Here is a 15,461-nt window from a genome sequence, read left to right on the forward strand (position 1 = left end):
AAAATTATGTCTAAATGGCAGAATGTAGATCAGCACCCGTGGATTCTGCTTCCTGCTTGCCCGTTTAGATCCCGTTTTAGATGAACTATTACACTTCATTGTGTTCTGAACAAGTTCACACGGAAAACGAAGATATTCATGCTGATGTGAAGTGGCAGCCTGACTGAAAGATGCTCACTAGGCTGAGAGATGCTCTTGTCAAAATGTTCTTAGAAAAGTGTAACACAAGTTCCCCCCACAGCACCCATTTAGAGAACCCACGGAAAAAAACCTGCCGTCAGGTTATTGCTCATGACATTTTGAATGCTCCGATTTAGTATTTCCAGTTCTAGTGCTGTTTTAATCATTTCCTTCCTACATAGCCTATTAATCTATTCAATAAATTAATTCAAAAGTAGTAAGATTATATTTACATTACTTTTCTCCTCTTTTGCACAAGTTAACACCTTTTTAGTACTGGAAAAGCACAGGGGACAGGGACAATGTCTAGACAGAAACCTAGCGATGTTTCAGTGAAATTTCCTTCACTGAAAAGCAGAGTGACTGAGCTTGTATGAGGTGTTCTGGATTCTCTGATACTACGAGCATAAGGAAAGATATGGAGTACAAAATGCTTGGAAATCTGAAATATCTACTCTAACTAATTTAAACTTTAAGTAAGCAGTCATTTTGTACTATTTTGTTTTGAAGAGCTGGCAAAGATACCCAGGTTTACCCGATGAAACTATAAGAGTGATGGTATTTACAAATACACCAGGAAAAGAGAAAAGTAGTCCAAAGCTCAAAGGCAGAAGATGCTACTGTCTGCTTTACTCATTGTCTTCAGTGAAAGAAATTGTCCATGTGACTCACCACTTCATCTTTGTCCTCAGGAATCAGCTGCGCAGAACTTCTTTCCTCTTCCTTCTTGACCGACCTCTCATACAAATCACTGACGATGAACGAGGGGTAGTATCTGTCCTTTAGAGTTTCGTAAACATCGGCCTGAATTCTGTAGAATACTTCAATGCCTTTATTTCCCACGAGACTTTGCTGTATTTCTTTATAGAGGGATTTTTCCACGGGTATTTCTCTGCTTTCCACAAAAAAATTCTGATAAATTTCGCTCACCAGTTGAGGTATTTCAGCCTAGGAAGCAAGGAGGGAGAGGGAAGGGAAAAGAGAATAATGAGAAAAATGTTAAAAATACCAGAGTGAGTCAGGATCCAGGTGCATAATTTGAAGGATGATCAAGCTAATTTCATGCCCAGATGTATGAGAACACATCTGTGAATGTTTTACTGAGATCAAGTACTCTGACTGCTTAGCATAGGTGTGCAGGCAATTTCTCCAGATAAATATCAGTATTTGTTAAGTGAGGAAACAGCTGTGCTCTAAAATTACCCACTGCTTTTAAAGGAATGCTCCAAAAGCTGGTATTAACAGGAAAAAAAACAAGTCCTAGAAAACATCATGGTCACCATTTTAAATTCAGATTATAAAGCTCAGCTGTATCGGCTCTCCTGTCTTCTGCTGGACAGGATCAACTCACTTTATCTGTGACTAAAATTAATTTTTGAGGAGGAAAATAAAAGAAAAAAAAAGTAAAAAGGAAAAAGCACACCTGAAAAGATGTTTACTAGCACACGAGGCTGAGTATTTCCACTGAGCACACAACAGGGCACAGGACTGAACTTTGTAGTAACAAACCATGAAGAGGGGAATTAATGCAGCACAGCTCATGATCATCTCTCTAAATTACCATGTCTTTAAATTGACCTGAATTAAAAAGGTTTTATCCACTCCCTTAGTAAGGCACGATGTGCTGGCTTGCCTCATGTGACAATATCACAGCCACATGGCTGCATAACACTACTTTTTGGCAATTAAGGCAGCCCCTGTAATGGCAGATGATCTTTACATTCCATGGAGCAATGGAAGCACAGTATGTTAAAATCTCTTTTTAAAAATGAGAAGTCTTGAATTAAGGCACTCTACATAGTTGTTTTGAAAGCAAGGAGTGAAATCCCAGCTGAAAGGTCATAAAATTAGACTAGATAATAGAAATAAATTCTTTCCTGCAAGGGTGGTGAGAGCCTGGCCCAGGTTGCCCAGAGAAGCTGTGGCTGCCCCATCCCTGGAGGTGTCCAAGGCCAGGCTAGACGGGGCTTGGAGCAACCTGGTCTGGTGGGAGGTGTCCCTGCCCAGGGCAGGGGGGTGGAACTCAATGATCTTTAAGGTCCCTTCCAACCCAAACCATTCTATGATTCTATGAAAATGATTTATAGCACCTTTTCCAATCACAAGCAGTTTGCAAATCAAAACTGATTTATACAACTCTCTTCACGGTGCCTCTTTATGAAACACTTTCTAACCTGAGTTGGTTGTCAGCCATTTATTCAGACTGTATTAATGGCTCACTACTCAGGCCCCACAATCTGCCACTTTGGTTACAGGATGCTATTTGTGTTTTCCAATTGACTAGAATCTTTTTACATAGGACAGTAATAAAATTACAGCGAATAAAAAATTTAACTGATACTTAATAATGAAATTCATATTTCATGCTAGTGGGAATCCTGGAGGTTTAAAATAGTTTCCCCCAAAACTCCACCCCCTGCTTATAAACAGCAAATTTATCCTCTACATTCTTGCTCTGCACCATTGCTCCAGGAAACTTCTTGCAGCTTTAAGTGATATTTCTCATTCCTGTTTCAGGGTTCCCATTTCTACTTTATTTTAGCACAAATTACAGAACAGCATTGTTTCTTCCCTCTAGCAGTGCTGCAGCATTCCTGGAGAAACTTAGCTGCTGGTACAGTAACAGACCAGGGAGAAGAAGGGGTCTTTTAAAGCAAAATCTCTCTTTTAAAAGGATTTTGAAAACATATATACACCAATTTTCATGGTTTTGGATTGAATGGACTGCCTGTAATTGGCAACATGAGAAGTTTAGGTGCAGACTATCAAACAGTAAGGTATTTTTAGTTTCACATGAGCTGATACAACTAAAGCCAATATATTACTGCAAGATTTTTCTCTGGTGGAGAGGGAAATAATTCTACTACTTTAGTAGATCAAGTAGCCTTTTTTACAGGTCATGTTACTATATAAAACAGCAGCAAACCACCTGCACAACAGCAACAACTTAATTGCTGTATTATCCTCAAACATTGACATGAGGGAGTTAAAAAACCTAAATTGCTTAGCATCCGCCCTAGTTATTGCTATTTTAAAAACATAAATACAAAGACATTTCCTAACATCAAGATCAAAACAAGCAAAGATTCTCATTAATGTACAAGCCGCGTGGACTTGCAATTTCTTCCACCTTGTTAGCGCTCTTCAGATACTCCACAGACTCCCAAAGACCAATCAAAGCCATCTTGTCCATCCTCTCCATGTAGATTCGGAAGTGCTCTCGGTAGGAAGGGTTGGCCAGAATTTCTTCAAACTGAAGAATCTGAAGAAAGGAAAACGAAGAGTAAAATCTGGGAAAATACTGAACTCTAGCTTCTATTCATCCTTTATGGGGAAAATCAGAGCCCCATGCATCCCACAAGTGTGTGTGCTACATTCAGCTACACAGAACTACAGTAATAGTTTTGCTTCATTTAAAAAAAAAAATAAATCTCATTATGAGTTTTAAGTATTTAGACGATAAATGCATCTATGGTCCTACTAGATAGAAAAATGTTTCCACGTGTTTTCTGTCTTGGAGGTAAGGCCATTTCAAAGGAGTAGGATGGCAGGTTTCTGTCCTGGAGGTAAGGCCATTTCAAAGGAGTAGGATGGCATTTCAAGTCATTCATGAAATGCTAGTGCCAAAAATTTAACTTCCAACGTCCCTGCAAGGCAGAGGAGCCAAGCTGAAAGCCAACTGATCTATTCTTTACTTGATTCAAACACAGAGTAACACCAGCAGTTTCCACGCCACAGAGCTTTGAGATGTAGCTCAATTATTCCCAGGGACACGGAGAAAGATGGAGTGTAGTTCTTTACCCTGGCAGCTGGGGCATTTGGTGGCCAGTTCCCATTAACTGAGTGTTATTGAAAAGCATCTATCAGAAATGCAGCCAGGAAAGAGCACAGGCTGTGATATAATGCTCAGGACCCTTCCTGAGATGACAGAGGAGGGTGTATGTCAAGCAGGAAAGGAACCGAAACACAGATTGCTCACACTCAAGCAGATGCTGCTGCCATTAAGCTGTTGGATTAAAAAGCCATTATCGCTTCCTCCTCCTCTACTTTTGTGAGCCCAGATCTTTTCTTCGAGACAAACACCTAAAAACAAAACACCTGCTTGCCAGAACAGATCTTCCAATGTTGAACGAACTGAAGAACCTTGGCTTTCTTTGAAAAGCAGGATCAATTTTACAAAACCCTATCAAAACCAACCCCCTTCCTCTCCCGCTTTTCAGCCCAGAGCCAACCCAGTTTTCATGTAGCTCATTTAGTGCCATTAATCGTATCACCAGGAATCCAAATCCAGACACCAAACAACCCACAGCCTTTTATTTGACAAGAAAAGCGGATCCTTAAGGGCTGGGGCTAATGAATCTCAGCTTCCTGTAACTTTGCATTTTATAGCAAAGATAATTTGGTACAGAGCAAGACGTGAATTCCAACTGAGATTGAGAAGTTAGTAATTCTCTAATATGGCTTTTCCAATACCTAATAATTCAATTCAGGTCATGTCCTAAACTTAGTACCCGTGAGACTCTCCAGCCAAGCTACATTTAGGAAAAATGGTTCGCTGGACTCAAGCTGTATGGGAGGAAGCCACACTCACACGCATGTACACCAGTACTGGCACAAGTCCCTTCCTTAACGAACCAAGATAATGAGAGTTATTTAAAAACTGTAGCCACACACCTATGTTTTGTTTGAAACAGTTCTCCCAGATTTTGGGGAGTGTTTAAGTGAAATGCGTTTGTCTCAGATGGAATACTAATTTTCATTTTCAAAGTTCCTCAGTGACAGTCACGCACCATTGCTCTCTTCACCCTTTACCACACCAACATCCTCTGGACACGCTTGCTCTCAGCTTCAGAGCTACTCAGGAATATGAATGTAATATTCTGCCTTTCAGAGCTCAATCTCTAAAGCCCACTGCAGAGCACCAAGAGTCTTGCTGAAGCTAGGCCTGCGACAGAAATGGTATCAGACTGTTGTCAAAGAGCAGAACACAGAGATGACAACTCAAAGGCCAGCCAGTGGTTTAGCCTCATTGCTGCACATCATCTTACTTTCTATTCAATCACTTTATCAAGGACAATAATTTAAAATACAAGCGGAAGAGGATCTTCTCACCCCTTGAACAGAGATCTTCACCGTCTCTGGGACTGTCAGCTCTGTAAATGATTCCAGAGATAATAAATTACTCACAATGTGGAGCACGTGCTCTCACTTCTTGAGCAAGAGGCTGCCTAGGTCTTTATGCCTCTATTATCCAAGGTATCCCCACCCAGGCCCCCAGCAAGGAGGGTAATTAGCAAACATCCCCTCTCAAAAGTAATTGTGGGTAAGTGCTGCTGCAGGGAGCAAGGCAAATGCTATCATCCCTCCCACCTAGCGATGGGCCCATTGCACAGGTGCCCCATAGTAATTAAGGTGGTGGTGCCTAATAATGCAGACCTCCTAATAGTTACCTTGCAAACTGAAATACTTTAACAAAATTAATTGACAGAAAAGCTTATTTAAACTTCTCTCGCAGAAATGAGACCTCACAAACTTTTTTTTTAGGTTTTCGTTTAAAGCTAGACTATCTTGGAATTATTAAATATGTTACAAACACCATACAATAAACATTATTAAGACTTCAATGACAACGAAATAACTTTTTAGGTTTGAGGTGGTAAATTATCCTAAAATGCACCCAATCCAGGAAGCATTCTGTGGAGAATCCTTCCTTCTCCAATTTAAAGAATGAGATTTTGCAGTAATTTGTAATCCTCAGCAAAAGACCATTTTATGACTCAGCATCACCAGGGATTAGAGCACAAAGCTCTAAGCCATGTTGGCACACGCACACATTAGGGCATGTGTAAACCCTCAAATCTAATATCCAGTTAGCAGACATAATCTTAAAATTAGCAGCCTGAACAGCAACCTTTTAAACTTTGGAAAAACCACCAGCTTTACTGCTGCTACATCAATTCCCTACTCCAACAGGACAGTAACTAATCCACCACAGCTGGACACAGGCTCCGCCAAAGACTAGGAAGGAGTTAGATTTATTTTTTTTATTTTTTTTTTCCAAGGAGGATGCTTTAACCAGCATCCCCAGCACATGCCCACAGAACAGCCTTATTTCTGCCCTACAAAGCAGAGACCAGGTCTTGGGCAAGTCCCTGAAGTCAGTCATAGCCTCTTTCTGCAGCAGAAGGTAAAATATCTATTTAATTTGGAAGAGCCTGTTTAGGCACCAGACGTGGCACCATGCACTGTACTATACTTCTTTGCAACACACCAGGTTCCTGTTTGCTACACCCACACTGGCCTCTAATGAATAACCACAATACAGCTGGTAACAGCACTGCAGATCACAGATGGGGTGAACAGAATTTGGGTGAGTAGCAGAGATTTTCTGCTGGGATGATGGCACACAGTCAGACTGCAGGACTTCTGCTTTCACCTGTGGGTATTTTTTTTCTTTTTTGTAGAAGACAGGAGTAAGAGGAATGTAAAAAATAACATCCAAAGACTAGGAAGGAGTTAGATTTTTATTTTATTTTTTTCCAAGCAGGGTGCTTTAACCAGCATCCCCAGCACATGGCCACAGAACAGCCTTATTTCTGCCCTACAAAGCAGAGACCAGGTCTTGGGCAAGTCCCTAAAGTCAGTCACAGCCTCTCTCTGCAGCAGAAGGTAAAATATCTATTTAATTTGGAAGAGCCTGTTTAGGCACCAGACGTGGCACCATGCACTGTACTATACTTCTTTGCAACACACCAGGTTCCTGTTTGCTACACCCACACTGGCCTCTAATGAATAACCACAATACAGCTGGTAACAGCACTGCAGATCACAGATGGGGTGAACAGAATTTGGGTGAGTAGCAGAGATTTTCTGCTGGGATGATGGCACACAGTCAGACTGCAGGACTTCTGCTTTCACCTGTGGGTATTTTTTTTCTTTTTTGTAGAAGACAGGAGTAAGAGGAATGTAAAAAATAACACTGGAAAAATGTGTCTCTTTCCAAGCTGCATTTTTAAAAACATTAACTAATGCTTTGGTTGTACAATGACTAAAATTAAACTATAGATTCTTCTTATTTTTTTAAAAGGCAAGTCCTCAAAAGGCTGTCTTTGTCATACACAGCAGTAGCTGAACCAAATGCAATGATTAGCTAGTTATCAGGAACTATATACTACATAAGATACCTGGCTATTTTACTGCACCTAGACTGATGGAAAAATCCCTGCCTTGAGGCTCACAGTTTCATCAACATACTTCTAGCTTAAGACACCCCATCTTCAGGCAATAGGGGAGAACAACTGAAGCTTGCTCTCTTTATATCCCCAAATTCTGTACCATGAGGTGTCCTGACATAACGTCATCTCACAACCCGAAGCTCAGAAATCACAGTGGAAATCAGTCATCAGTTAAACCAGCATCTCTCCACGGATGTGGTGGAAGCAAGGTCTTCTGCAGGAGGTTCAACTTAGTCCTCATCAGTAGGGGTACAAACACAGACTGCCTGTGCCTCAAAGCATACTGGGGTGGTATCCTCGCTATCTCACAGCTACGCAGGGATCAGAGCTCCTCCCTCCACCTGTGGGTCACAAAACAGCTCCACTACGCAGATGCTGTGACCCCACACCTCAAATCTCACAGATGCGGTGATGTGGCTGCTGGGCTGAACACAACAGACCAAACAAAAGGTTTGCTGAATGAACACAGGCAACAAGAATTCAATTCATTCCTGCAGTACTGGGCAGGTACAGTTTCGAAGAAAAAGGACTAAAACTGCACTGACCATAAGTAGACTAGAAGAGATGCTTTATATATTACACTAATTCAAACTGCATTTTCTCTGAAAACAAATCTAACCCCCAGGGCAGAGTATAAATCAATATCACAGCTAATGACAGAATTCAGATTCAGAGAGTAGCTGGGGTATGTTTGTTTGTGTATAAACATTTGATTATAATTCACACATTCAGGCTTTCCCCAGAGAACCCAGTTTCAGGATAATGAGGTGAGCGAAACATGTGCAAAGTCTATACAGTCCCTTGACTTTTAGGTATTTATCAAACAGAAAACTGACACTGTTTTATAATTAGCTTCTGCTGTGAAAGCAAAAAAAAAAAAAGTGTATTTCAAAGCACATGATTTTTGTTTCCTAACTCTGTAAGAGGAGAACATTGACAGCTCCGAATAATCTATCTCCACATTTAAGCCCATAATCAGAATATGCATGAAAGACTTTCACCAGCAATGCTATTACTCCCTTATTACTACAGAAAAGTTTCCTGCAGGATGCAGAAGTGAAACCAAAATACACATTTAGGTCACTAGTCACTTTGTTCTATGTTCAACTAGTACCAAGAATTCCCCAAAGTCAGTAGTGTATCCAAGCTTCTGCACTGCACTTATATAAAATAATAATGCAAACCACCACGAGTAAACACCCATTTCTGACTTATTTCATGCAAGTTGAAGAAAGGAAGGCAAACTTCCAGTTTCTTCCCCACAAGCTGGTTATTCTGCAGGTTAAGTGTTAGCTTAACAGAAGAGCTGGCACAGCCAGACTCTAAAGAGGAAATTATGGGCCACCAGCAGTGACATACCAACATCATCTTATCAACTACATCCCAAACAGGGCCATTCCCTCTGCCTAGAAGCAGAGCAGCCCCAGACCCCATCGTTTACGCCATCGCTACAACAAGCCTGTGCAAGGAGTTTTTATTCCTTTTAATAGTACCATTAACTCCCCCAGAGCTGCTCATGGGGATATTCGCAAGATATAACCCTGATTCAGCAGCTCCCACCAAAAATCTATCAGGTCATAAAACATGCAACATTAACAACAGGAATTCCTTTGAGTTTAATTAACGTAATATTATATTATATTTCTGACGAATTCCTGCTCCTATCAAGTGCAGCTTCACTACTTGACCCCACTGTTGAACACACTTATGTCACCATGTTATCTACCTTGCAAAGTCCATAGCATCTCAGCAGGCACCAAAAGTGGCATCAGTGGCTCACGCGGTGCTGCCACATGCTTCACTCTCTCCTTTTCTCCCTGGCATCTCTCTCTACACCCAACTTCAGGAAACAAATCATGACTGCCTTGGCACAACCTAGGACAAACCATCTCAAATCATGGACACAGGACAACAGGGAATTGCTCTCTTTTGGCCCTTACTCAAGAAAGACAAAACACAAATAGTAAGAACGATTTCTCTGTCATGCAACTTTTTTACTTATGTGCCACTAAATGACAATTATTGTAAGGACATAATGAAAATTAAAGATCCCTGCATGAAGTGATAATTTCTCTTCTACCTACATAAGAAAGATAAAAATCTTCTAATTTGAATACATCCATTACTGCATTTCGATAATTTCTCTTCTACCTACATGAGAAAGATAAAAATCTTCTTTCTAATTTGAATACATCCATTACTGCATTTTGCCTAAAGGGGACCGAGTAGATTACACAAGGAAGTCACTAAACTTAGGAAAGTTTAGCAAGGATAAGCAGCCATGATTTTATTTTTGTAGATGCTGGCTAATACAGTGGTAGTTTTTTCAATTCCAGACTACAATGCTGAAAACCAGCATTCAATCAACAGCTTTTCTGCAATGACTGCCCTTAATTTCATCAATTGCCTTCCAGAAGTGTTTGCTTTTGAATTCCTCAATATTTGCAAAACCCACAGGTATTTCCTACTGTAAATATAACAAGGGCCAAGGAAACACTGCACGTATGTTGGCAGTCTTTTATTTGAAAGCAAGTTGCTACCTTCAGAAAGGCTGCTACCAGGTTCTTTATTAAATCCCTAGATGCAGCGTGTCTGAAAAATCACACATGCTTATGAGCCACTTGATTCTTTATGAAGTTTCAAATTTAGCAATATTCCAAGCTGAATGATCACTATGTCTTTTCAGGTGCCTGCGTGATGTTTCCCCAAGATAAATAAAATATGCAGCAATTAATTTACACTTGACTCCTGGGGGAAGGGAGGGATTAATGACCGTGAGGCTAATACGATCCAGTGCTAACACATTTAGAATGACCTTCAGACAATGTATGGACTATTCAATTTATACCTTCTGACTCTGAGGGCCATCGCCTTCGTCAGAAACGCCATCTTCCTGCTGATCATAAGCAGGCCCTCCCAGGAGCCTTATTCTTTTCTCACACTGCTTCTTTGCCACCGTCAGCTGATTAATATATCTCTTCACGTTGCGAGCCCTCAGTAGGTCAGCTTTCATTGCTGCAGTTTCTTTTCCTTTTGAATCTAAGAATAAAGACAAAGCAGAGAGAGTCTTTTACAACCTGGAAGCATCATCGCACCATTGCCTCTGTGACCTGCCCCATCAAAGCATTTGTCAATCAGGAGTCAACTATGCACGTGGGCATAGACACCAAGAAGTTTGGTTTGGAAGCAGAATGATGACTTTGAAACATTCTCCAATGATACCTCAAGGATTTTTTCTGAAGTCTTTTATATAAACCCTTATGTCCGGTGAAATCAGATCCCTCCAGTCCTTTTCCTGTAGCTTATTGCAAGACAGGCCCAAGGCTTGTATTTCAGTGTGTACGTTTATCAGACAGTGTTAGGAAGTTACCTACAGCCACGGTGTACAATAACACCTAGAGCTAACAGCTTATATTCCTTACCAAACATAACACTGACTGCCTAAAGTCAGGAGGGACTGGACTCGGTCACCTCCAGCCCAGTATGACACCTTCTCATGCATCTCATTTGCAAATTCAAATTTCTTGAGACAGATGTGAACAGCACATCATACATTATCTCCTCCAGACAACAACAGCGACCAAAGCTCACTCAAAATGTTCAGAGGACTAGGAAGAACATCTTACAATGCCATGTCAGATCACTGTTAAATAGTGAAGTAACATAAAGGGGACATTTAGTTGAATAAGACTCGGTAATAAAAGGTGTAATGTTTGTATATTCTACATTCCAGCCTTTTCAGCTAATTACCAGGGCCTAAAAAAAGGAACACTAGCTAAAACAGATTAATGCATTGAAATAATTCCTGGTTTATATCTGCAGGATGCAACTGATTCACACTGAGTTTATTTTCCTGTTGTTCAGTGATAACACTCCCACTTTCACAGGTGGCAACTAAAGCAGTACCTGGCTTGTACTTACCTCTGAATTAATTGATTGTTCATGGATAAATAAGAGAGACCTATTCTACTATGTTTTCAAAATATCAAATGCTAGTAAAATGATGTAGATGGAAACAGCATTCCACTTTCAAACAGTTACTGTAACAAAACAGCTAGACAGCAGGTTTGTAAATGCATTCACAGAGTGAAACATCAAATGCTAGTAAAATGATGTAGATTCCACTTTCAAACAGTTACTGTAACGAAACAGCCAGACAGCAGGTTTGTAAATGCATTCACAGAGGAGGAAATCTCTAAGGAATGATTTAAATTAGGTATTTTAAACACATTTCTAATACATTAAAGTACCTTCTCCTTTTTTGGACTGTTGTCATCTTTTTACTTCCCCCTTATTCTGCACATGTCCGTATCACTTGTATACTGAAGGTCAACTCAAGGTACATGGAGCTCCCTGAATTCCTACACATAATGTGAGCACAGATACTCTCCCAATATCTTTACCCACATTTTTAGTCTCCTTTATTCACTGCATGTATTTATGTATGTTGGTAGGGAACCTCCTGAATTCAAAGACACTTAGGAGGAAATCTCTAAGGAATTATTTAAATTAGGTATTTTAAACACATTTCTAATACATTAAGGTACCTTCTTTTTTGGACTGTTGTCATCTTTTTACTTCAGTACCTTCTCCTTTTTTGGACTGTTGTCATCTTTTTACTTCCCCCTTATTCTGCACATGTCCGTATCACTTGTATACTGAAGGTCAACTCAAGGTACATGGAGCTCCCTGAATTCCTACACATAATGTGAGCACAGATACTCTCCCAATATCTTTACCCACATTTTTAGTCTCCTTTATTCACTGCATGTATTTATGTATGTTGGTAGGGAACCTCCTGAATTCAAAGACACTTAGTGTTTTAACGGATGAGTATCATTTGCATCCGAGCTGCCACATAAATAGTGAACTACAGAGATGATACTCGCTGAAGCAAAAGATAAAATGAGTTTACCATGAAAAAAAAAATAAGCCATCTGTTTTCCTGGCATGTTATCTCCACAGGGAAGTCAGCAGAGCATTTAATTTAGTGTTTCAGCTCCCTGACCAGAGGTACCAGTATTGAGAGAAAAAGAAAGGAGAACAACAAAAGCCAGGAAAAGACCTTAGGGACAAAAAAACTCTCCCCCTCAATTTAAACCATTTACAGCTAATACAAATATATGGACAGTAGTTTAAAGTGAAGATTAAATCCCACATTTCCCCTTCTCGACTAAGATGATTTCTAAAAGTTCTCAGCTCTCTCAATAGTTTAAATGTTTGGGGCTCAAAATGCATGCTTGAAACCCTACAAATAGTGCTACGTCATGATCATTCAGCCTTCCTAAAAACAAAAGTATGCTTCTTAGTGAAAACAAGGCATTCTTGGAGGGGTTTCAAAGTAAGCACATCTACTTCACCTGAAATCTTATCATCCTGTGATTGCTGCAGGCCTCCAGGAGAGACTAATGAGCCTTACATCCCACCTGCTTCCGGTGATTAATCACTTTATTAGCAAAGTTCCTTCAAAAAATCATTTGCCTCACTTGGCTCTTCGTATCTATAAGGAGCCACTTCGTGTAAGAAACCGTTGGGGCAGAATGATGAAGATCCCACTGCCAGCCTGTTCCTGCTCCATGGATAAAGAGGACTAGTCACCACGGAAGCCTGGCAGCGACGTCCCTTCACAAATAAACAAGAGGCTGATGAAAAGCCCACACAGCGCATGCCCAACATGTTGCAGCGCAAGAGACAGTGTGGAAGCATGGACATACACTGAACATGACTTCCCTCTTCCGAAAAATTAAAGATAAGCTAGCAGAGGTCAGGAGGAGCATTTTCACATGAGCTGGGAAAGGTCAGGAGTTTGGTTTTCTCTTAACTTTAACTTTCCTTTGAGATTTTTGAGAATTCTCAGATTTTTCAGATTTAAAATACTCTGGGTTTCTGGTTCTTTCTTTTTCGTTTGGATGGTTTTTTTGTTTGTTTGGGTTTTTTTATTAAGCCCTATCAAAAAAGTATTTAAGCTATAAAGACAACTTTTCTCTTTAATCTATTCTTGTTTCATCCAACCACCACTGATGTACTAAGATCCTTTTTCTGCATTTCTGAGTGTCATAGAATTGTTAGAGTTGGAAGGGACTTTAAAGATTATCTATTTCCGCCCCCCCTGCCATGGGCAGCAGCAAAGATGATGGTCAGTGCCTTCATGTATGACTGCATAAACTGCCCCCTCCCAAGGGCATTCAAATGCAATCACTTCCAAAAGCAGAATTTCAAACTCTGCTTATCAATCCACAGCTGTGGATAATTTGACTTGCACTGGACAATATTAAAATACAAACAGTCCAAATGAGCTCAAATTTATCAAACAATAAAAGCTAAGATATCTGGGCAAATCCAGATACTCCATCCACTTCTGTACACCTAGAGTGATTTCTGACAAAGCTTCCAGTCTTTCCTCTGCACCACTCATAACCTTGATCTGAAGTAGGCCAGGAGCAGATCCTAGAACCCACCAAAACCACTTCTAAGAAGGGATTCCTCAGACCTAATTTTCTTTCCTCCTCTTTTTTGGTAGTTCTCCTACTCGGTTACTAAATAACTTGAACTGCAGTACACATTCACACCATTCCTTTTTCACTCAGAATGCAAAAGGGCCTTGCAAAAGACAGTGATGCCAACAAAAACCACACAAACTTTATTATCACATACCACAATAAAAGATACAATATAATACCAATGTAAATGAAGATAGATACAATATAGAACAGATCTCTTAAAGCACAAACTACACTGTATTGCACTACTTCATAAGCTGCCCCTTCTCTTGATAGAAGCAGCATGAAACAAAGACTTCTCAACTGCAAAGTTATATTGCAAAAATATGATTAAAACTGGAAGTACAAGGTCTTGTTCCTTTGCAGCTTCAAGAACTCCAGGTACCTGTCACCTGGCAGCACGTACAACAGCACTGACCCATCTGACTGGTCTCTGAAAGAGCTACACACCTGCACAACATCACATGTGCTTCTGCAAGACTTTTTGTGAGAGCTGAGTCAAGCACATGCTGCGTTGAAGCACTTAGGTAGCAAACACCAATTTAACATTTTCATATAAACAGTAACTGTAATCTTCTATATATAATTTACCCATCATTACAGACCTCTTTGAACTCTCAGGAACTTTAAATTACATGTTTCCAAAGCCTACATAGCCCTGGAAAAGTATTTATTCAATTCTGCAAGAGCAGGCTAAACTTTAAGAACAGTTCATGCGGTTCTTCCACCGCCCATGGTACAAGCAAAGGGAAAATCCACCCTGTGGTCAGACAAGAGAATGAGTAAAAAAAAAGTGCTAAATCCCAAACATTTCAGTCAACAGATTTGGGGAAGGGACTTAAAAGGAGATCATGGAGAATTTAGGCCCTGATCATCAGCAATACGTTGTGCAATGCAGCCTCCCATGTCACTGCCACAGCTGAGCAAAACAAAAGCCAAGTGGCAGTAAGGTAAATTTGAACACGTACTATACAATAAAGTAATGTCCACCACATATATCCTCTGTCCGTAGGTCCCTGCATTCCCCTTGGTCACTTCTGTGTGACCAGTCTCTTCCCTTCCCCTCTCACTGATGGGCATCTCACCAAACAAACCGTGGACAAGATGCACTACCATCACTCACACACAAAGGGTCACAGGAGGAGAAAGGCAACCCTCCTCCTCCTCCTAAGGAGCTGATTTGAAAAGATCACAAATCAAAACAAAAGAGCCCACCACGATCAGAGTCACAGTAACCTTCACCTCCATCCACAAGGATTCCCTCCACACGTACTGCCTGAGCACAGCTTGCAAGCACAGCAGCAGCTCTTTAAGCCCTGCCAAAAAAGCTATGCAAAAATAATTGTGTCTGCGTGTTTATCCCTCTGTGGAGGATGGAGAGGGAGGAATCATAATATAGTTTTGTCATAATTAAGTTAGATGGCATCTGTAATGTGCTGGAATGCAGAAGTATCCATTTTACTTCACTCTAAATTATCATCTTGACAAAACCCACACATCGCAACCCACGCACCCAAGTTAGCTCAGAGCCCCCGCTTCTAAAAGA

General features: G+C 40.5%; 1 protein-coding gene across 1 annotated transcript in view; it reads right to left on the reverse strand.

Moving 5' to 3' along the window:
• The window catches only part of SNX25 (sorting nexin 25), an 81,971-nt gene that overhangs the window by 24,727 nt on the left and 41,783 nt on the right, over positions 1–15,461 (reverse strand). The window contains exons 7-9 of the mRNA XM_014945519.1: positions 10,264–10,454; positions 3,311–3,442; positions 853–1,128 (exon numbers count right to left, since the gene is read on the reverse strand). Of these exons, the coding sequence (XP_014801005.1) occupies positions 853–1,128; positions 3,311–3,442; positions 10,264–10,454 (599 nt within the window). The remainder of the gene's footprint in view (positions 1–852; positions 1,129–3,310; positions 3,443–10,263; positions 10,455–15,461) is intronic.

Source organism: Calidris pugnax, unplaced genomic scaffold (assembly GCF_001431845.1).
Source record: "Calidris pugnax isolate Ruff unplaced genomic scaffold, ASM143184v1 scaffold58, whole genome shotgun sequence".
NCBI classification, from domain to species: domain Eukaryota; kingdom Metazoa; phylum Chordata; class Aves; order Charadriiformes; family Scolopacidae; genus Calidris; species Calidris pugnax.